The following is a 24611-nucleotide window of genomic DNA, read 5'->3' as shown; positions in this document are numbered from 1 at the left end:
TTGGTCGGATGGGAGATGACTGGGTAGGTTAGATTTTGGTACTGTGTGAAGAGTCAGGTACAGGTGAGTCGTTACTATGTTACGTATTACATATAAGTTAGTTTACACGCATCGATTCAGGTGAGTGGTTATTTAATTACTTATTAATTAATTAAGATTAGTTTATTTGCGTCAAATTTGAGATTAAAGACAAGTGACGAGCCAAATTATCGATCATTCACGCTGTTTTACGATGCAATTTGTCGAGAAATTGAGATTAGGACCCCCCCCCTCCGTCCCTCTACTTTTTAATTTTTATGTACATAATGTTGATGTTGTATCTTTTTAGTTTGTATATTTTTTATACAGTAGAAAATTTGTATCAATCACGTTGTTATTAAGTATTATTCGTGTATTTTTGTAATGACCAATCATGGTTTTTCACTGTCGAGCGGCCGGCAGTGTTTTTTAATCCAGGTTGGTCAACGTGTTATAGAATAATTAAGTTTGTATTGATTTCTTTGCCGTTGAAAAAATTGAAACGATTTTCGTTTTGTGTTGTTTTATTTTATTTCATTCTGTGTTTCGAAACTTGACGACGAACAATGGCTATTTTTCATTGAATAGCTCCCTCTCAGAAGCCCATTATTGGTGGTTTTTGCCGAAATAGTATCAAATTCGTATTCAGGCGCCTCTAAAACAGTATTTTGAAGTGCGATATGATATTTAGGCCCATTTTTGATTTTTAAACCTTCCTCCTCCTTTGAAGCCCATTTTGGGGCTTAACGCCAAAATAATATCAAATTTGTTCTCGGGAGCTTCTAAAACGTTCATTTTGACGTGCCACGTAATATTCGATCCCTTTTTTCGAATTCTGAACCTCGCCTTCAGAAGCACCTTTTGGAGTTTCTGCCGAAATGATAAAAATTCGTGTTTGCGAGCATCATAAACGAATAAGTATTTTTGATATGTCACGTGATATTTAGGGCAATTTTGGATTTTTGAATCTCCTCCTTACGAGCCTCTTGTATGGTTTACTCCGAAATGATATCAAAGTCGTACTTAGGAGCCTCGAAAATATACATTTTGATATGCCATTTGAAATTTGGGTCAATTTTTGGGTTTCGGACCTCCCCTTCAAAAGCTCATTTTGGGGCTCATGCTAAAATGATATCAAATTCGTTCTCGGGGGCTTCAAAATCATACATTTTGATGTGCCACTTGAAATTTGTGGTAATTTTTGAGTTTTGAACCTCCCCTTGAAAAGCTCATTTTGGGGTTTTCGTCAAATTTTTATCAAATTCGTGTTCAGGAGCGTCAAAAACGTTTATTTCGATATGTCTCGTGATATTCAGGCCAATTTTGGAATTTTGAACCTTCTCCTCTGAAGCTCCTTTTGGAGTTTCTTTCGAAATAATATCCAAATTCGAACTCAGGAGCCTCAAAAACATGTATTTTGATGTGTCGCGTGACTTGAGGCTCAATTTTCAGTTTTACCCCCTCTCTCATGAGGCTAATTCCGAGTTTCCCGTGAAAATTACCTCAAATTTGGATTCAGCGCCTTCAAACACCCCTACATACCGAATTTGGGCTTGATCGCTTGCATTTTACTCACCTAGCTCGAAAAATAATTAAGATCAGGGTAAAAATGAGTTAAGCGCCTTGTTTTATAAAAATATGCAACCCATACGACAAATCAAAATTACCACGAAAAGGCCAAGATTGAATTTTAAAATTACTGCCTTGATATGTTTGGTTATGCAACCAATTTGACACGGCTAAAATGCACGAGCAATCATTTCAAACCCTCTGCCGTGATACGGTTCGGGTATGCAACTTATTTGACACGACTGAAATCGCTAAACCGCGTTTGAAAGAGTAAAATATCAGGCTATGTTATTAGGAGAATATAGGATATTAGCAGGTCTCTAATACCGAAATTTGAAACGGACCCAGTAGTTCGTTAATATTCCGATAGATGGCAGCACGCGTCCGTGTGGCAATTAAATTTTGGATATTCATTTCGATAAAATTCAGCCAAAGTAGTTCCATAATATAACAATAGATAGCGCCAAGCATCCGTGTGAAATTCAAATTCGTAAATTTCAAAAATTGAAGGCACGTGTGTCGTACGTTCGACTGATTGGCATAGATGGCGCCACGCATCCGTGAGGAATTGATATTCAATTAAAAATTGATTTAATTAATCACTTCAGAGTCGAATTTTTTCGTCAAAATTCAATATGTTTCGTACACAATAAAATATAAACGACGCAAAAAAAATACGAATATTTATTAAACGACAAAATTCAAGCGCCACTGGTTGAAACAAAAAGAGTAGAGAGTGATCAATGACAAAATCACATGTTGAAAAAAAAAACATTATAATAGCCTGAATAATTTCGTCATATTTCATTATTAAAACGGACTTACGCTTCGTACATCGTAAGCCTGTGAGTTATCTGCTCCCTTGGTCGCCACAGGCTACCCACCGAACGTCGGCTGTCGGCTCGCGAAAATACGATACATACAAAAAGTATAGTGATATTTCCAAATTTTAAATACCTAATTTACAAAACGGAGGGAAATATTGTCGTCGTATAAGAAAAAATAGAATATTACACGATAATAAATTGATAACATCTCGAACTTCGAGACGGTCAGATTTGTAAAATATAAATATGGAATAGAAAAAAATCGACCAAATATCGATTTACAACAAAAAGGAAAAAAAAAGAAACAATATTACATTAAATAAAAGGACAAAAATATATAGAAAAGAAAAATATATCGGGCATTGTTCGATGAACAGATAAGAATACAATACAAAGTACACGTACGATTATACTGCCTTCTTACGTAGATAGTAAAATTTTACTGGCTAATAATTCGTTTACGATACAAATTGGAAAAAAATAGAAGAAGAAAATAAATAAAATTGAATAAAACACGATACACAACGGCTAAAATGGAATAAACAGTGTTAAAAGGTAGGTAACAGGCTCTTGTAATTGTAAATTTTATCGATACACGTCTCGAACAGGCTGCTGCTGCGAATAGCGAATCACATGTTTTCGAATTGATCAACTCGTCGTTTAGTATTTCCTTTACGAATTTCTCTTAACGTTTTGTATTTATCGCGTCCTTGGCGTACGTTTTCTCGGTGTATTTTATCCAACGTTGTTTCTTTCGTTTCATCTCGCGATTGAGCTAAATCTTGTTTCAGCATCTGTAACAATTACCACATTAAGTGTTAGAATAGTGGCTAATTCCTTCGAGGGAAGCTGTACAAGTACAAAGGCGTCCATTCTTTTGAAGAAACCATTTTCTCCAGCTTTTTAGGCAAATTTTTACAATTCTCCGGACCTTTCAGGCTTTCACTAGATTCAAATTGGATGGGGAGAGGAGATTCACATAGAAAAAAAAGACCACGAGACTTCTGACTGGAAATTTTTCAAATGTTTCAATTTGGGAGAGGAAAGGGTTAAAATTTATTCAGACGTGACTTTTTCAATGTCAAATTTTCCTTTTTCAAAAAAAAAAAAAGATTGCAAACATGAAAAACAATTAAAATTTTGAAAGAAGAGAATAAGCGAAGGGAAAAATCACAAGAAAAAAAAACACTTTTCAAAAACAGCTAAAGCTAAGGGAAAAGACAGTACCTTTTGGATTTTTAATTTTGATGAAAATTAAACATTCTGACAATTTTGCCAAAACAAAAGTACTTTCGGACAATTTTAGCAAAAAACCAGAATTTTTTGATAATTTTGACAAGACCGAGGACTCTTTGACAATTGGCATTTTTGGCAAGAAACAGCACTTTTGTTGGATAATTTTGGAACAAAAAAATACCTTTTTGACAGATGAATCAAAAATCTACGCATTTTGAACGTTTTGGCAAAAAATCAGGAATTTCTTAGCAATTATAGCAAAAATTACAACTATTTCATTATTTGATCAAAAAATGACTTTCAGTCAATTTTGACAAAAAAAAAAAAAATACAGCCCATTTTCATGGCAAATTTTGCAACAAAAAAAAATGCAACTTTTTTACACAAATTGGGACTCTTGACAACTTTGCAAAAAATATGACCTGCTAACAATTTTTGGGGAAAACAATTTTTTGGAAAATGTTGGTAAAACAGACTTTCTATCAATTGTGACATGAAAACAAGACCTTTTCATGGAAGTTCGCAAAAAAAAATACGACTTTTCCATACAATCGGGACTTTTGACAATTTTGCAAAAAATAGAAATTTCTGACAACTTTTGGGAAAAACAATTTTTATAGAAATTTTGGTAAAACAATGTCTTGTGTGGAAATTTGGGTTTAAAACAGGATTTTTTTGCATTTTTGTCAAGAAAAAGCGTATTTTATGGACAATTTTGGCGAAAAAAATGACTTTGAAATAATTCGGCAAAAAAAGGCTTCTGATTGATAATTTTGAGGCGGAAAGAAGACTTTTCAAACAGCTAGGGGAAGTTTAATGTTTTTTGGATACTTATTTTGACAAAAACTGTGAATTTCTCAACAATTTTAGCAAAAATTACAACTACCTATTTGACTATTCGATCAAAAAATCAGTTCCTGTCAATTTTGATAAAAAAACAAGACCTTTTCATGCCAAATTTTGCAACGAAAAAAATACGACTTTTTCACACAATCAAGACTTGAGATTTTTTGACAATTTTCCAAAAAATATGATTTTCTGACAATTTTTGGGAAAAACGATGTTTTTGAAATTTTTTTTGATAATTTTGAAACGAAAAAAGGACTTTTCAAACAGCTGGAGGAAGATCAATGCTTTTTAGATACTTATTTTGGTAAAAAAAAGGGATTTTTTCCCAGCAATTTCAGCAAAAATTACAAGTCTGTTTGACAATTTGACTAAGAAACCAATTTTTGACCATTCTGGTAATAAAAAACAAACACTTTCTCAACTATAAAATAATGAAGTTTTCACGAGTTTAGAAAAAATTATAACAATTTTGCTTTCAAGAATAAGACCTACATAGGTCTTTTCCGACAATTTTGCAAAAAATACAACTTTCTGAAAATGTCGATTATGTTTTTCACTCAGTTCAGGCAAAAAAACAGGGCTTTTTGCATTTTTGTAAAAAAAACATGGTATTTTTTCGGTCAATTCTTGTAAAAAAACAAAACAAAAAAATGTCTTAAGAATTTAGTGAAAAGAGCACTTTTGATAGCCAATTTCAGAACGAAAAAAAAGACTTTTCAAACAGAAAAGGCAAAAATCAATGCTTTTTTGTTATTTAAAAAAAAAAAAAAAAAAACAGGACTTTTAACCATTTTGACAAAAAAAATATCGACAGTTTTGGCAAAAAGTACGGCTTTCTAGAAATTTTAGCAAAAAATTTGATCTTTTTATCAGGCAAGAATATAAGATTTTTTGATAATTTCGGCAAAAAAGCACACTTGTGAAAATTTCGTCCAATCAATATTTGGCCATTTTGGCAACAATTAGGACCTTTTGACAATCTTGGTAAAAATGGGAATTTTTGAAAATTTTGACAAAAAACAAAGTATCTTCTGGCAATTTTAGGGAAAATAGAAATTTTCTAAAATTTCCGTAGAACATTGCAGTTTTTTTCACAATTCGAGCAAGAAAACAGAATATTTTTAGAAAAAAGTTGAAAAAGCCAAGACCTTCAAGACTTTTTCTTATCGAGTAACGAAAGGAGCGATACGAAGAAAACTTTCTATCACAAAAAATGGAGTAAAATCCAATTAAATTTTCAATTTTGGATAAAATTTTCAATGTCCCTGAGCTCTGACAGTTTCACGACTTTTGTCAAATGGCGAAATTCGTTGACCGGTGACTCTTTATTGAACGGACACCTCGGCGTAGCAGGCGATCGCGCATACCTTGAGTTGATCGTGCAGACGTTCATTTCGTTCAGCCAACGTTCTACGTTCTTCGACAGGATCGACGATGCTGGAATCGGTTTGCAAGTCACGGGATACATGACCGTTGAACATTTCGTCGTTTTCATCACAATTTTCATTTTCTTCGACGTGGTGATGTTGCGGAGTTGAGGTAGCCGCCAAAAGAGCGATCTTGGCCGCCTCTTGTTTCTGACGAGCAGCTTCAACTTCATCCTGCAGGTAATGTAAAAAGAAAACGCGTTTAGGTACGTCGATTTCAACAACATCTCGAGCAACGTAATTACAAAGGCAAATGAAAACAAAACCAACCTGTAATCTGCGGGTTTCTTGATCTTTCATTTCGACTTCGGTTCTGATACGTTCCACTTCGCTTTGTTTATCTTTGATTTCTTCTTCTAATTTAGCGCGTTCGGCCGCTTCCATATTTTTTGATTCTTCTAAACGTTCCATCATCATCTGCAGCTCGTTTTGGCGAACTTCCAATTCGTCTTTGGCGGCTTGCAGTTGTTTCAATTGTTCCTCCAGTCGACGAATTATTTCCTACGAAACGAAACGATATCGAAATTAAAATCACACCGGTTGATTGTGAGGAAAACCTTATGAAAATATTTTCTCCCATTGACTCAGAATAATGAAATTTTGTCAAACAACACATTTCCCATAAGAATCGAAATACTATTACAGAATATGACCGATTAATTTCCCACTCACTTGAGCTTCTTGTAATTCTTTTTCTCGTTTTTCCATTTCATTCTGCATGGATTTCAATCGTTCTTCGTATTCTTGATGTTTCTTTTCGGCCTTCTCCCTGGCAGCGATTTCCAATTGTAATTTCTCCCTACATACGAATAAAACACAGTTATTACCGAATAAAGATGATATAGAATAATTTGACAGCAGCCAATGAGCCAGCAGACCAACCTTTGTTGCTGTTTGGCGATTTTCTCTTCGCGAGCTTGAGCTTTCATTTGTTGCACGTCGATAGTGTCGGGTTTTCTGCGCCTCATGTAGAGTTCGTGGTTACCCATACATAGAGCTAAGATACGCTTATTGATACGAACTCTCGGAGCGAAGAAGACGAAATCCGGAGCTTTCTTGTCGATCGGTTTGATGATGAATTTACGATCGTTGAACGAAATGTTTCTAATTTCCGACCACGGGAAACCGATTTTAGGTGTTAATCTGCAGCAGCAAACAACAACACAACAAGTTAGATCATCGTGAATGCGAGATTACAATACATCGTAACAAATACGATGTGTACAAATAGAAATGCCATCTTACTTGTCATCTTTTTCGTAGATATTTAATCCTAAGGCGTCCACTCCTAACCATAGCTCGGTACCTTTTTTGTTACGTATCTCGAAGTAATTCACTCCGTACATTTCTAAATCTTGAGCTATTTTCAGATACTCGAGCATGGCGTCTTCGCGTAGCATTCCTTTATGCTCGTTCCACCACGTTGTAATACTGTTTTCCCATTCTTCGCGCGACATTTTATGTTGATCCATAACTCTGTAATGTGAATACAAAATATTAATTTATTTTTCCAATATGTAATAAAAAAAGAAATTAACATAAACGGACCGAAAACAAGTTCAAAACAGGGAAAAATTACAAAAAATAATAACACTCGACATATCCTTTGGAAAAGTTGTCCAACAAACAGGAAAACATATGTAGTAAAACCAAAAGAGCACGAATTTCAACTGGAAATCGTATTTTCTCAAGTGTATCAATTCTTGAATTAAATAATTGATTAAAAAAAAGGAGCAGAAAATGGGGAAAAGCTGAGAAAAAATTTTGAAAAGGTGTCTCGATAAGGCCATTTTTTGGCACCAGACAGTTATCGACTCGACCACTCTTGAAATGTTGCAACAAAGATCCCTGTTTGAATTCAAAATTAACGAAAACGTCGTCGATGGAACCGGTTTGAATGATTTTATTTCATCTTAACAGTAGGACCGCACAAATAACAAGGTGTATAGCGTTAGTATGAGTCATCTGATTCATACCTCTGTAAGAGATAAAGGTTTCTTCAATTGTATAAAATGTTATAACTACGCGAGTGCGCAACTTGACGTGTGCTAGAACGAGATAACATACAATTCGGATATTTTTATCTTTTCGTCGATAACGCGATAAATATCGAAAAATTCGAATTTAATTATTCGTTCGAAATGAAATTTAACAGTCCCAAATACGAATCTGTGATTAGTTAACCCAAAATGACCATTTTTGAGCTTCAGGGGTTCCCAAAGTTGTAAATAAAAAAAGAATTTTAGGAACCACTGAGAATTATTTTCAAAAACTTTTTTATCGTAAAATACTTACATAGCACTGTTCGAACCTGATGAGCATTAATCGAGGTGATTTTTCTATTTTCGACCATCGGAGGCAGAAATGGGAGGGAGGGGGGGGGGTAAATTTTTGGAAAATTTAATCATTTCGAAAAATTAAACACAAAAATATCAATTGCAAAATTGCAGAAATTTTGACACGAGCGAGCAATTGAAAAAAATTATTTGAGTGTTGAGAAGGAATAAAGTCCATATTAAATTATAAGAATCTTTTTTGAACAGAAAACTCATTAAAATCAATGGTAAAAGGCGGGGGAGGCGAGCTTGTAATCAAAATTTGGGAAAAACAGTGATTTGTGAAAATCATTTTAAAAATTCGAATACAAAAAAAATGTACTGTGCTTCAGAAAGAAAAAAAATCCTCAAATTCGCGAGAAAAAGACATCAAAACTTGGCAAAAATTGACATAAGTAATTAAAATTCAAAAAAAAAAAAAAAAAAAAAAAATGCAACAAAAACATTGAAATTGAGAGAAAATGACCAAAACAGGAAGCAGAGGACTGATCAAGATCTGGAGAGAAAAAACTTAGTCAAACAATAATGTGGAAAACTTCAAAATCATAAGACCCTAAGAATAAAACTCAAGAGCGAAATTCAACATAAAAGCACTAAAATTTAAGAAACAACACATTAAAAATTGGAAAAAAAATTCATGAAAACTCACGATGAAATTGCGGAAACTTCACAAAAATATAGGCATAAGAAAAAACACTGAAATTCGGGGAAAACCGTCGAAAAATTGAGAAATAGAATCTACGAGAACTTCAAAGAATGAAACGTGAAATAAAAATCAAGAAAGCCCAAAAAAATTCATAATAAAACATCGAGTCTTAAAATCCAAAAAAACCTGTCAAATACTCAAAATAAAAACTGTAAAAAGGAAAATTCCACAAAAATTTAGGCAGAAAAAATTACTAAAATTTGGCGCAAAATTAGAAGAAAATATCATAAAAATTGCAAGAATTCAAAAAAAAAAGTTTCCTTGAAATCAAAAAAAAAGAACAAAAATTTAGTCAGAAAAACGAATCGATAAAATTCAAAACAAAATGGTGGAAGGGATGAAAATGGAAAACTCTCGAAAATTCAGTTCTGGAAAAATCACTGAAAATTCAGAACAAAGAACTCGCGAGAATTAAAAGTAAGAATTCGGAAAAAAATCCGACAAAATTTAAAAAAAAAATCATCGACCAATTTCAAGCAAAGCTCAAGACGATTCGAGAGAAAAAAATAATATCAAATGGAAAAAAAATTGTTCAACGATAGAGGGAGCAACGAATGAAAGATATCAGTGAAAATGAAAAAAACAAACTCATCGAATCTTGAAGAAGTCCCCCCCCCCCCCTCTTAAAAAAATCGATCAAAATTTAAAGGAAATCGTAACTTTTGGAAGAAGAAAAATCACAATTCTACCAAAAACGTAAGTCAAAAAATTACTAGTTTTTTTAAAAGCACAAGCACGAGACTCGAAAAAAAAACTGTCGAAATTTACAAAAAATTCAGTCAAAATTAAGACAAAAAACGACCATAAGTAATTTAGAGTAAAACTAAAATTGTGAAAACTCAAAGTTGAAAAATAGGTAGGGAAAGTGTACTAAAAAGAAGATTCAAAATATTCTTGTAAATGAAATGTTTGAAAATTTACTTCGACCATTTTGATCAACGTTTCAACCAATAAGAATTTTTTTTTTTTTGAAATCGAGCGTAATTTACCGACTGTCAAAAGACGATAGAACCTTTTTGCAAATTCGGTAAAAGGCGGGCGAACTTACCTTTTTTTGATACTTTCGCCAAAAAAAAGACGTAATTCTTTCCAATTTTGGTAACAAAAAAATGACTTTTTTGCAAGTTTGACAGAACAGAGTGTCTACTAAAATCAAAAAAGCGAATTTCTCGCCTTTTTCTTGCTTTTTTCTTGCTTCCAAAAATGAAATTTCTTACCCCTCTTCATATTTACGCATAGATAATCTTCGCTAACCACTCTAACCCCCCCCCCCCCCACCCCAACAAAATTTCTCAACAATTTATTCTTCAAAGCAGAGAAGTGCATTAATTTCTCAAATGAAAAAATAGTAATAAAAAAACGTAATAAAAACAAACGTTGAGGCAAGTCTACTGAAGTGAATTCAATTCTATGATGATAACAGTAACAAAATGAAAAGTAAACTCGAATGCGGATCGAATAAGTCGTGTTATTTGGGGGGAGAGGGAGTATGATGTCATTTTTTCAACAAAAAATTGTTATTTTTCCGACAAAAATCAAAATTTTAACGTGGTGAATACCAGTGACAATGTGACATATACAATTACAGGATCAAACCATGAAAAGAGCTTAGTTATATTTTTATTTGTGATTGAGGGGAGAGCAAAATCAGAATTTTAGACACGAGAAATCGACATTTTGTTGTTTTCAGAAAACCCTTCACAATGAATGATCATTTTATTGAAATGAAGTTAAAATTACTGCTCGAGCGAAGCGAGAGCGAAAATTTGTTGAAAAAATTGTTGTGAAAAACGAAAAAACGACCATTTTGTATGCTTTATTTTACATTTTCATCGGAGCACAATAATATCAACAATTTTAAAAAGTTGGTCGTTCTCTTTCGCTCGGGCAAAATTTTTTGGAAAATTTTTAATTCAAAAAGTAGAACAACATCAATTTTAATAAAATGAAAGCTTGAAATTTTGCTGGGATAACTTCAATTTTTCAGAGATTTTTGATGTGAATTCTTGGAAATTTTCTTGCCACCCAAGCGAATTTCTCGCCTTTTTCTAACTTTCTTGCCTTTTTCTTGCCAGTAGACACTCTGCAGAAACACAACTTTTTTTTGCAATTTTGGTCAGACCAACAGAACTTTATTTCAATTCTTGCCAAAACAATTTTTTTTTTATTTTTTGAAATTTCGTCAAAACAGCAGGAATTTTTGCAAGTTGATTTATGCCAAAAACAAAAAGCATAATTTATTTCGACAATTACGTCAAAAAGCGAGATTTTCTCGTCAATTCTGTCAAAAAAAAGTACTTCTGGTCGACAAAAGACAAAAAAAGACTGTTTTTTTGCAGTTTTGACAAACAGCAGGATTTTAGATTCATGCCTGACAAAAAAAACAGTAATTTTTGAGCGAAAACAAAAATAGTAAAAAAAGACTTTTTTTCGCAAAATTGTCAAATCAGCAGAAATTTTTGCAAGTTTTATGCAGAGAGCTACCACATGTTTTTTGGTCAATTCAGTTGAAAAAATAGTCTGTTATCATCAATTCAGTCAAAAAGTGGAAAACTTTCTCAGATTTTACAAGAAATTTTTCCATTTTGAGAACAAGTATTGTCCAAAAAGTATATTTTTTCGCAATTTTGGCAGAAAAAAAGCATTTTTGCAAGTTCACCGAACAATAGAGGACTTTTTCCCCGCCATTTTTGTGAAAAGAACAGAACGAAAATTTTTTTTGAAACTAGAACATGTTTTCGCAAGTTTTGCTGAAAAGTAAGACTTTTCAGAGCAATATGGTTAAATATACTGGACTTTTTACAAGCTCGAGAAAAAAAGATATTTTTCATTCAGCATATTTTGTCAACCCAGCAGATTTCCCACCAAACCACGACTTACTTTTGACAATTTTGTGAATTAAAAAAAACTTTTTTTTTGCAAATTTGACAGAAACAGGACACTTTTTAGAAATTTTCATCAAAACGGCATCTCCTGTTGCAAAAATATCAAAAAACAAAACTTTTTTAGGGCAATTTTGTCAAAACAGCGCAATTTCTGAGCAAGTTTACCAGAAAACGAGGACTTTTTTTTGCCAATTTTGATGAGAAAAGCGGGATTTTTTTTTAGAAATGGTAGAAACAACAGAACTTTTCGCAAATTTGGCAAAATCGGGATTAGTTTATCATAGCTTTGACGAAAAAAAAAAAACAAAAAAAAAACAGGATTTTGTTATACAGTTTTGGCAAAAAAAGGAGCTCCATCGGATTTTAGAAAAGAAAATGGCATTATTGTTTTGCAAATTTGACAAAAATGCAGGACTTTTTTTGGCACCTTTTTGATATTGTCAAAAAAGCAGTATTTTTATGCAATTGACCAAAAAAAACTAGCGATTTTTGCAAGTTTGGTACCAAAGTAACACTTTGTTTTGGGTAATTTTGTCAAAAAACGAGCATTTTTTGGCAATTTAGGTAAAAAAAAAATGTACCCTTGTCAAAAAAAGAGACTTTTTTGGATTTTTTTTTCAAAAAAAAAAAAAATAAAGTATAACAGGACAAATAAGTAAAAATCCACACAAAAGTAGGGAAAGCTGGACCCTCAATTTTCAACACTTTTCGCCATATTAAACACCGTTTTCGATCCGATTACAATTCAATCTCTATTAATGGTACTGGAAAGTTTACCTCTGAGGTAGAAGACGATCATTGGCTAAGAATCCAGGGATATGGATGACTTTGTTGTAATCTCCGTGACGAGCTTGCACAGCGTACGAAGCCAGCAGCACAGACGTTTCCGGTGGGCAATAAATTTCGTCCGATAAAATAGCATTTTTCACCTGAAACATTGAAAAAAAATCACAATTACTTCATTTCATCCGTGTAAATGATTGAATAAAGAAAAAAAAATTCTTAAATCTCATTCAATAACATTATAATTATAACGTAACGTATATAACAATCGCTAATAATTTCCGGAATTTTTTTTCGGGGGCATTTCGCATAACTAATAAGTAGATTCATATATATATTTTTTTTTTAAATATTAAACCAGCTGCATAAGTACACTTGTACATTCGAAACTTGATACCTTCAACCGAAGTCAGCAATTTCCTGCAGTGTAATTCTCTTCCAAGTACATACGAATATATTCGTACATATTTTCCTGAAATAAATAACTCGCATTCATCAATGAACTCGCCGACAAAACCATTAACCGTCGCATTGTAACATTTTTTTTTTTGTAATTTCATTCGCGTTTGAATTTTTTTCCACCGCTGATAACCCTGTCTAATGCATTCTGTCGAGAATAAATTTTACTGCATTTCTTCAAAGATGGAAAATTGCACCAAAACTCTCTCATTGAGCCTTGAGGAAGAGTAAAAATAGCCGAAAAATTACTTGGTAGGTAATTATTTACGCTTGCATTTTTACCTATGCATTTAATTACTTCGAACAAATTCACACGAAGCCGGCTCGAGCCGAGCCGAAAGCGAATAAATTCACATTGAAAACATCGTAAATTCGTTGATTAAATTTCATTATTTAAAACCGATTCGGTAGCTGTAGCTATACAGTCAGTTGAATTATTATAGGCAGAGGCACACAGTACATATACATATTCGTCGATAAGGTTACAATGAATAATACGTAACATCCTCTCTGCTAACAACATCGGCAGCAGCAGCACTGCCAACGCGAATAAATAATTAAAGATTTTAATAAATCGGATAAATTTGACAGCTGTCGTCATCGTTGCGCTGTCACATTAAATACCCGCCGAAACAAATCGCAGGGGGCCTGGTGCAATGTGACTTGTGAGGAGTATTAATCAGAAGCATAGAGGAGAAAAACCGACTGGTAATTACGACCGAAAAAAAAACTCGTTTTTTTCCCTCTCTTTTCCGTCAAAGACGTCGTCGTCGGTCCCACCCCCTGTCCCCTTCAAATCTAACAGTATACACGTTGCTCGACACGGCGACTTGTGTGAAGGTTATTCTCTTCTATAGTAAATTTTAATTTTTTTTTATATTTTCAACGACCTTAGAGAATTTTTCCTCCGCTATAAAAGAAAGTATTTTACGATATTTTATCGAGTATACGTAAAGGTAGGTATACGTTAAATTCAAGGAAACAATATGGCAACTTATTTGTTTTCTGGAATCGTTAAAATATTACTCGTAAAACGTAATATAAAAAATTAATAAATATTATGGTATACTCGTGGCCGCACAAATAATAATAATAATACAGCAACAGATGAGAAAATTGATTGATATTTAAATGAGGAAAAAAACGAGTGGGTGATTTTCAAAGCATTTTGTAATAATTTACGATGTAATGACTGCTAGATGATGGAGGGAGGGAGGGAGGGTCCAAGCACGATTCCAATTAAAATCAGATTTTAAAAAATAATTTGTTTGATTTGGAAACCCAACTGAACTACGTATTTCAGACCCAATTTGAACATTCAATTCTGATCAAAATGTCAGGCTCGAGTTGTTCCACTTTTTAATTTTTGTGAATTTTTCTGAAATTTCATTAGTTTTTAGTAAAGTGTTATACTTACAACCAATCAAAATAGGTTAAAGTTTCGAGAGAAATCGGAATATTTCAGCCAAAATGTGTTTCGAGCATTTTTGAAGAATTTTGAGCCCCAAAATTGAGCCTCTGATTTTTAGGAATTTCCAACACTTTCACGACCAATTGAAATGTGTTTCAAATGTGCGAGAAATTGAAATATTTCTATGAAAATAAGATCTGAGTATTTTTGAAGAATTTTGAGCCTCCCAAAATTGGGTGACGATTTTCTAGAATTTTGAAAAAGTGTCATACAGTCCATCAAAAAAGATTTAAATTTTGCTAGAAATTAAAATATTCCTACAAAAATGTATTTCGAGCATTTTTGAAGAATTTTGAGCCTCTGATTTTTAGGAATTTCTAACACTTTCACGACCACCAATTGAAATGTGTTTGAAATGTGCGAGAAATTGAAATATTTCTATGAAAATAAGTTCTGAGCATTTTTGAAGAATTTTGAGCCTCCCAAACAAAATTGGGTGACGATTTTCTAGAATTTTGAAAAAGTTCCATACAGCCTATCAAAAAAGATTGAAATGTTGCTAGAAATTAAAATATTCCTACAAAAATGCATTTCGAGCATTTTTGAAGAATTTTGAGCTCCCAAAATAGGGTCATGATTTTCTGGATTTCTGAAAAATGTGTCATAAAGCCCATCATCAAAAAAGACTGAAATTTCGCAAGAAATTAAAATATTTCTACGAAAATGTACTCGCGATACAGAGGTTTTTGATTTTCTGCCGGAATTCTAATCCATATTTTTCAAAAACCTCGAGTACAAAAAAAAAACGTGTGTTGAATTACGACAAACGTCGTGTTTTAAACAAAATCCTGTTTTGATCAATTTTTTTTGTTTAAAAAATTTTTTCAGAGCTTTTTTGGTTTTTTCCATGTTGTTTCTACGTTCTCGTGAAAACTTCAAATCTGACCATTTCATTTTTCTTTTGAAAAAACTGTTTTAGAAAATTTACATGTTTTCAAAAAAAAAAAAAACGAATTTGTACAAACACTGAAAAAAGCGAGGCTTCACAGTTTTGCTAAAATACAAGAATCATTGACAATTTTCGACAAAAAGTAAGTTTTCTGATAATTTTAGCAAAATCAGAACGTTTTTGCAATTTTTACAAAACATGATATTTTTTTGCAAGTCTTAAGGAAAAAGTGAAACTTGGCAATAGGAAGACTTGGAAGTTTTTGGGAAAAAATTAATAATTTTTGTAATTTTTTGGACAAATTTTACTAAAAAGGGAACCTTTTGAGGTGCCCGCCTCCGATTTGAAAGGGGACCGCGATTTTTGGAAAGAGCATGTTCTAAAACCCCCAAATCCAAATTTTCAGCTGCCCAAGTTCATTTTTCGATTTTTGGCGAATTTTTGAAAATCCAAAATTGACTATTTCGGTGATTTATGTTTTTTTTTTAAAAAAAAGTACGTACTTGATTCGTAAAATTATTCAAAATAAGTCCCAAAACTTATATTAACCCCCCTCCCCCCCGCCGAATCCAAATTTCGCCATTTCCAGCCATTCTGGAGCCTCCAGCGCTATTTTTCAATTTCTCCAGAATTTTCAATTTGCTCCAGAAGGCGTGAATATGAAGTTGGGCAGCTAAAAATCGAGTTGTGTGTTATACTCGACCTCTTTAATGAATTTATGTACATTTGAGCCGATTCTGGAGCGGACACTTCAAGAGTGGTTTTTTGACCAGCTTTGTTCATAATGAGAAATCCAAAAAAATCAAAATTTTACCGTTTGAGAGGAAATTTTCGAAATTTGCGCGAATCGCCGTATTTCGAACACAACAAACCCCCTGAGGCCGAGTTCCGCCACTTCCAGCCATTCTGGAGGCTCCAGCGCGATTCTTCAATTTCTCCAGAATTTTCAATTTGCTCCAGAAGGCGTGAATACGAAGTTGGGCAGCTAAAAATCGAGTTGTGTGTTATACTCGAACTGTTTAGCGAATTTATTCACATTTGAGCTGATTCTGGAGGGGACACCTCAAGAGTAGTTTTTTGACCAGCTCTTTTTCAAAATAAAAATATTCAAAAATCAAAAATTTCTCGTTTGCGAGAAAATTTTAGAAATTTGCGCGAATCGCAGTATTTTGTCATGAACCTACTTCACGAGGGCGAATTTTGCCATTTCCAGCTATTCTGGAGGCTCCAGCGCGATTTTTCAATTTCTCCAGAATTTTGAATTTGCTCCAGAAGGCGTGAATATGAAGTAGGGCAGCTAAAAATCGAGTTGTGTATTATACTCGACCTGTTTAACGAATTTATCCACATTTGAACCGATTCTGGAGCGGACACCTCAAGAGTGGTTTTTTGACAAGCTTTTTTTCAAAATAAAAATATCCAAAAACCAAAAATTCCTCGTTTATGAGAAATTTTTTGAAATTTGCGCGAATCGCTGTATTTTGTCATTAATTAACCACACGAGAGCGAATTTCGCCATTTCCAGCCTTTCTTGGGCCTCCCTTTAATTTTTGGATATTTTTATTATGAAAAAAGCTGGTCAAAAAACCACTCTTGATGTGTCCGCTCCCAAAATCGACTCAAATGTGGATAAACTCGTTAAACAGGTCGAGTATAACACACAACTCGATTTTTAGCTGCCCAACTTCATATTCACGCCTTTTGGAACAAATTCAAAGTTCTGGAGAAATTGAAAAATAGCGCTGAAGGCTCCAGAATGGCTGGAAATGACGAAATTTGGATTGGGGGGGGGGTTAATATCAGTTTTGGGACTTATTTTGAATAATTTTACTGATCAAGTACGTACGTCGTCCTTTTAAAAAAAAAAACATAAATCACCGAAATAGTCAATTTTGGATTTTCAAAAATTCGCCAAAAATCGAAAAATGAACTTGGGCAGCTGAAAAGTTGGATTTGGGGGTTTTAGAACATGCTCTTTCCAAAAATCGCAGTCCCGTTCAAATTGGAGGCGGACACCTCAAGAGGATCCCTTGTTAGTAAAATTTGTCCAAAAAATTACAAAAATTATCAATTTTTTTCCAAAAACTTCCAAGTCTTGCTTTATTGCCAAAAGAAAAATTACAAAAAAGTAATTTTTTTACCATGTCATAAATGAACTCGCTTTTTCGACAAAAATGTAAAAAAATAATTCTTTTGCCGATGATTTCCCAAAATTGTCAGATTCTTGCTTTTTGGCAAAAATTTTTCATCTTTAGCAAATTTGCGAAGAGTTTCTGTTTTTGATTTTTTTTTTTTTTTTAATTTTTCGCAAGTCTCGCTTTTTTGCCAAAAATCTGCCAAAAAAGTCCATTTTCTGAAATTATTAATGTCTTGCTTTTTTCCAAAAATTGTGTTTTTTTTGCCCGAAATTGCGAACATTCTCACTCGATTGCCAAAAATGGTCAATATTCGTAGGTTCGCAAGTTGCGACACTACGAACTGGTATATGAAGCGTTCGCAGGTTCGCAAATGGGCGAATGAAAATTTTTACGAGTCCAAAGTACGATAATGCGAACACAGCAACGGTATAATTCCAAGTTCGCAAGTTACGAACCTGCAAACAAGGTATGGCAGTATTCGCAGGTTCGCAAGTTGCGACACTGCGAACCTGTATATGAAGCATTCGCAGGTTCGCAAATTGGCACCAAGCTTCGAAGTAAAAATTTCTACTGGTCAATTTGCGTACCTGCGAACACTTCATATACAGGTTCGTAGGTTCGTAATTTGCGAACCTGCGAACCAGTATATGAAGCGTTTGCAGGTTCGCAAATTAGCCAGTAAAATTTTCACAAGGCGAACACAGCAACGGTGTAATTCCAAGTTCGCAAGTTACTGAAGTTAAGAACCTGCGAACGAGGTATGGTACTACTCGTAGGATCGCAAGTTGCAAACCTGCGAACCAGTGTATGAAGCGTTCGCAGGTTCGCAAATTGGCGAGTGAAAATTTTTACGAGTTCAAAGTAGTTACGATAATGCGAACACAGCATCGGTGTAATTTCAAGTTCGCAAGTTACGAATCTGCGAACAAGGTATGGTAGTATTCGTAGGTTCGCACTTTTCAAGCGACAGAGTTTCATGCCTGACTTCTAAAAAATTCTGAAAAAATGCAACTTCTCCAGTAGGTATATTTATTTTACTTCTACGAGTACACAGCACAATTGATGCATTGAACACCGCCTAAATTTCCACTTCCCCAATCGACTATACAAATACACGTAAAAATTCATCTTCACTTCACACATCCACTAAGCTATTGTTCCCATCGCTACTTCTCCGTGACCTTTACCACTAAAAAAAAATATTACGAGCTTAAAAAATCGAACAGATGACCTCTCTTTCTTTTTTTTCCATCATTCTAATCTCATCATCGACCTTGCACTCTGTTATAAAGTATGTACATAATATAAATATTATGGCAGTAAAAATAAACCGAATTCACAAAACACTGCGACATCACACAACGCTTTTTACGGTCACAATTTCTACCAGCAAACGATGCTTATCTTTTAATAAACTTTTTACTTTTAATATCGAACATATTCGATCTTCCTTCATTATTACATATAAAGCTCAGCGTGCTGTTAAAACCGTCAGGCGTCGATATCTAAAATCTATAGTACAATTCGCATCGACGATGCGAGCGATTAACTAAGCTACCGCGGCAGACGAATAAAATGATCACCGCGACCTTTACACTGATTACCGAGTTATTATTAGAGACGAATTTGAAAATTAAAGAGAGAAAAATACTGCATTAGCTACGTATAATATGTGTGTAACCGTGTAAATCCCTCGCGAGAACGCGCTATGTTTTTTTTCTTTTTTATATTATTATTTCGTTAATTTCTCTTTTAATTCGTATAATACAGTGGCTAAATACACGAAGACCGAGCCGGCTATAATTACAGGCGCGTATCCTCGATTACGCTATTTTTATATTGTATACTTCGGAATTATAATTATTTTCTGGATAGCAGCAATTGAGGAAGCATTAGGAAAGAAATATCCACGTCAGCGTCGGCGCGGCGTCGTCGCGTCGATTGCACTGCTTTGCATTGCGCGAAAATTGAAAAAATTTACGCACTCGCGGATAATATTTTCAAGTTGTAGATTTTATCAAAGTGTAGGACTTTCGCCCCTCTCCCCTATGGAGGATACTTTCGCCCTAATTTTCGTTTCACGATTACCATTTGAGCAGATATGACCCAAAATGGGGACAGATTGGAGGGGGGGCGTGTCGAATAATAAACCTTACTCAAAATGGCGGCAATTTTGATTGACAGGTCGATCGAAATCGCAAATTTTGTTTCCAATATAGGACTCGCACGAAAATTCATCACCTGCCAAAATTTCAAGTGCTTAACCGTATTTTTCGATCTTGGTGAATTTTTGAAAATCAAAATTGAGGCCAAAAATTAAAGGAAAAAAATCAAAATTGTATTTATAGGCTAATTAACCTAGAAAGCTGCAATTTTGGGTGTACCTTATTTTCGACCTGCCAAATCGATTGGAATCGATTTTCAATCGATATTATTATTAGCAGTCCTGAAACCTCCAGCAGATTTTTGAAATTAGAAATTTTCACAAAATCTCATCAAATGAAGTTGGAAAACCGAATTCGCGCTGCACTTCAACTTAAACACGTTATTAAGGTGGGTTCGAGTCATTTTGGAGTTTCCAACAATTTTATTTCAATTTTTGGAGCCTCCAGTAGATTTTTGAAATTTAAAATTTCCATAAAATTTCACCAAACAGAGGTGGAAGGAAATCCCAAATTCAATCTTCACTACAAATTTAAACACGTTATTAAGTCGACTACAAGGTGGGTTCGAGTTATTTTGGAGCCTCCAGCGACATTTTGAAAATTCCCGGAGCCTCCAGCAGATTTTTGAAACTTGAAATTTCATCAAATAAAGTTATAGGAAGCCGAAATTTACTCTGCAAACTAATTTCGATACACTTTGAAGTCGACTGCAGATGAGCTTCAAGTCGTTTTGGAGCCTCCAGCGACTTTTTGGAAACCATTGGAACCTCCAGTAGATTTTAGAAATTTGAATGATGCATAGGGAAACCAAAATTTACTCTGCACAGTACGCGCTGAAGTTGATTCGGACAGATTTCGTGACATTTTTTTGAATCCGCTGGAGGCTCCATAACTGATTGAAATTGCCTGCAATACACTTCGAAATCATGTGGAAAATGGAGGTAAACTGAATTTCACATTCTACCTCGAAGGAAGGCGGAAGGGTAATTTTTTTAGTTTTCAAAGAAGTATAAAATTGATGGACAAAAATATATGTTTCAATTTTGATAAAAATATCAGGTACTTTATCCGCCATGAAGGTCCAAAAAGTAGCTAGAAGCTTCAAAACGGCTTGAAATCCACTCGCAGTCGATTTCATGGGTATTGAATTTCGGATTTCCAACTGCATTTTGTGATATTTTGTGGAAATTTCAAGATCCAAAAATTTACTGGAGGCTCCAGGAATTTTCAAAAACTCGCTGGAGGCTCCAAAATGACTTTAAATCCAACTGCAGTCGACTTAATAGCGTGTTCAAGTTGGAGAGCAGCGTGAATTTCCAATTTCCAATTTCGTTTAAAGGCATTTCAAGTTTCAGAAATCTGCTGGAGGCTCCAGAACTGCTCAAAACCGTTTCCAATCGGTTTGGTAGATCGAAAATAGAGCATATCTCAAATTTCAGCTTTCTAGGTCAATTCAGTAATGTTTTGATTTTTTAAAATCTAAATTTGATTTTCAAAAATTAACCAAAAATCGAAAAAAATTGCACCCTCCGATTGTAACAAAAAATTTAAAATTGACTTTTAGACAATTGAAATTTTGTTTGCGGGGGTATTAGGACGTGTTCCTGTTCTTTCTTGATTCTGTGTCCTGGTATGAACTTTTCATGATGGGATTCACAAAATCAATTGAAATGGGGGGGGAGGGGCACAAACCTCAAATTTTTGGTCAAAATGTGAAAAAAATGTCGAATATCCCGAGTCACCACTGAATACGAATTTTAACTCATTTTTTTAATTTGCCTTCTCCAATCTCCCCCCCCCCCCCCCAATAAAAATTCTAAGAATCGAAAAAAAAGTGTGTCATGTAATTTATTAATTCTAAATTCATATTTAATTAGGTTTTTAATTTTCGGAGCGTTGCATACGAATATCAACCAATGTTTTTGATTCAAACCCCCCCCCCTCCCACCCCCGGCAAAAAATCCAAAACGTCCTATTTTTAGCCCCTTTCGAGAAATTTGAAAACTTGCTAGAGGCTCTACAAATGTCTTCGAGTCGGATGATCGTGCGAACACACCAGATAAAGAGAAATTTATCTCTTCTTTAGTTACCCCCCCCCCCCCCCACAAACAAATTCCTTTCCTCGAAAAAAAGTAGGAAAGCCATAGCAAAGGGAGGTAAGCTTAAATTCTACAACGAAACAACACTGGTACGATATTTACCTGTAAATAAAACAGCCTCAGGGTAATATCTTGTATCAATTCTTCGGCCACATCTTCCGGATAAAATTTGGCGCGAAATTTGAACTGTAACGGGTTCTCCTTTTTCACATCTTGACTCATGACCTAGGCAAACACAGATATAATTGATTAGCAGACTGGTAAGTACGAGTAAAATATATACATGAGAAAATTTCTCAACCGTGAGAACGCGGTGGGATGGCGCGGCGCGACACGACGCCATTCATCGCAAGCGCCAGTCGCCAAGCATGAGCGCATCTGGCTTCCGGGATGATGCCCAAGTTGAAAATGCGATGCATGCAGTCTAACATAAGGAGTACTTAGCTACCCTGTCCACTACCTAGTACCTACCTGTATACAGACAGACACAGTTTCTCGGAAAAACGGAAAACATAACACGATGAAAAACAAAACGATTCGTTATCGTGTGACATGTGCGTGTAAATTTTGTCACAGTCGAAAACGCAATTACGCTGCTGTAATCTTAAGCCCTCGCCCAGATCTTAATTACGAGTAAGTAAAACAATTATTTCTGCATTCTGCCGCGAAATAGGGTGTTCCCGAATCCATTATTAACGTTTGTGTTCGGTATGTTGTCGTCATAAGCGTCCAAGAGTACATGTGTATGTGTAAAATTGAGTAGCGATTAAGCCACAGCCACTACAGCCAGCATACGAGTAACTAAGAAGAGTTCAAGTACATATACACATCAGTCGTGCTACAAAGGGACAACAAGAAGAAGTAGGTAAAGAAGAGACGTAGACAACGGGTTAGTTACATAAGCGTCGGTCGTCTCGACTCTCTCCTCGTATTTAAATTACGCGTGTGGAATATTATGGATAGTAGTTGGGAGTAATGGGAATGGAGTATTCTCGTCGTAAATTCTTTCAAAAACCGTCAATCAGATGCAGTGCATGCTATTTCGCTTTCGACATATTCCAATCGCACAGAACAGCTATTGATTGTCGTCGTTGATCGCTGATCCGTATTTTGGCAAGAATACTAGAAGCGGACTCATTTGGCAATAAATAAAATAAACGATTAGCTAGACTTATTTTGGAAACTCATTAGTCGACGAGTCTCGGCTGTATTGGATACCTATACCTATACATTATGTATAAGTAGTAAATGGTCACCAGGCTGCGAAACAAACGTACTCGTATACAGATACACAGTTGACGAAGCAGACTAGAGAAAGTAGTAGCCGAGCGAGGATTCATTTTTAAATACTCGTAGGTTTTCACTTTCTTGAAATTTCAACATTGTGGCGGTATTGGCTCGGGGCGCATACCTAGGTGTACTCGTACTTCACTACCAGTAGACTACACCGTAGATGATATGTATATTTTATTAAAAGTTACTGGTCATAGTGGTCATCGTAGCTGAATCGAATGCCTATTTTTGGTACACCAACTTACGTAGAAGAAACCCTCGAATTACTACAGCCATATTTTCAATGGTTACAAATTTTATTACAATATTCAAGCACAAGAGTATAAATATTTTTTTTATAGGGACCATTTTTCCATCAATTGCATGATGCATACTCGAGAACCTGGAACTATCGACAGAATGAACCTAATCCAAGGCAAAAGTTTTCAAAAAAAGTTCAAAAAACACCAACAGCTAGGAAGCTATTTATGTTGAATTCGAAGGCTTTTCTAAAAATATGGCGAAGGTCCAATTTTGATTTTAAAGGCCTCAGATTTTCGGCAGAAGGTACTAAAATCAACTTGAAATTGTTTTAAAATTTCAAATTTTTGGGCCACTTCCCAACAACTTTGAATTAACTGTAGTACAGCAGTATGAAAGTCCTCAGATGTGAATTAAAAATTGGAAATAGACAGATAATGGAAATGAAAGACGAGACTGGAACATATGTATGGAATAAAGAGAGATAGATAGATAGCTTTTATTATTCGGTTCAGCGCTTTGCGCTATTCACGAATTTGACAAATAGGATACGAAGAAGTGATAAAAGTAATTGCAGATTTTTACAGAAAACTATACCACGATACTCTGCAGCCTCAACACCTCCGAATACCACCCACCCCCTCAGTTCCACCAACTATAGTACAAGAGAAAAAGAAGAACCTAAAGCAATTGAAGGGTTCCTTTCCAAGTCGGCCTAAGTCCATTTTTATCATTTTTGAGTTAGCAGCGCCATCTGCTGGTACAGGTCGGTTAACACCTTTATCACCTTGTCCCAACACCTGGCGTTACTTTTTTCGCTCAGGAGCGCTGTTTTGCCGGCTCGAAAAAACAGCTGATTATTCCAAAGTGGCCTAAATCATACATTTTTTACGAATATTTGTATACAAATGCAGTTTTTCAGAAGTTTTTCAACGATTTTCGAGTGAAGGCGTTTTCACATGTATTATTCATCATGGTATGTACAAATAAGTGCTTTGAATGAAATTGTTTCAGAAATGTATTAAATTAATGATTCGTGAATTTTTTTTTGAAAAAACGCATTTTTTTCAGCTCTTTTTCGAAATTTTTAACATCAGATAATTCCAAAGTGGCCTAAGTCCACTTTTTCTGACTCTTTGACGTGCTCTGGAGCTGAAAATACGCAAAATTAAAAAAATACCAATATGGTACTTTAAAGCAGAAAGATCAAGCTTCACAACC

The 24611-nt window shown here is 34.5% G+C and overlaps 1 protein-coding gene across 4 annotated transcripts in view; it reads right to left on the bottom strand.

The window, feature by feature from the left end:
- Positions 1-2257: 2257 nt before the first annotated feature.
- Positions 2258-24611, bottom strand: part of Moe (Moesin) — a 59014-nt gene continuing 36660 nt past the window's right edge. For 3 of the 4 annotated variants that reach the window (XM_065364293.1, XM_065364294.1, XM_065364292.1), the window contains 7 exons: positions 21960-22082; positions 12631-12782; positions 7172-7402; positions 6809-7069; positions 6599-6725; positions 5867-6427; positions 2258-3208 (listed from right to left, as the gene is read on the bottom strand). In XM_065364293.1, the coding sequence (XP_065220365.1) occupies positions 3044-3208; positions 5867-6427; positions 6599-6725; positions 6809-7069; positions 7172-7402; positions 12631-12782; positions 21960-22082 (1620 nt within the window). In that variant the 3' untranslated portion in view covers positions 2258-3043. The remainder of the gene's footprint in view (positions 3209-5866; positions 6428-6598; positions 6726-6808; positions 7070-7171; positions 7403-12630; positions 12783-21959; positions 22083-24611) is intronic. The other variant, XM_065364295.1, reaches the window with a different exon arrangement.

This window comes from Planococcus citri, chromosome 4, assembly GCF_950023065.1.
Source record: "Planococcus citri chromosome 4, ihPlaCitr1.1, whole genome shotgun sequence".
NCBI lineage: Eukaryota > Metazoa > Arthropoda > Insecta > Hemiptera > Pseudococcidae > Planococcus > Planococcus citri.
The sequence above is the reverse complement of the archived record's forward strand: the minus strand, read 5'-3'. Positions and strand labels throughout refer to the sequence as shown.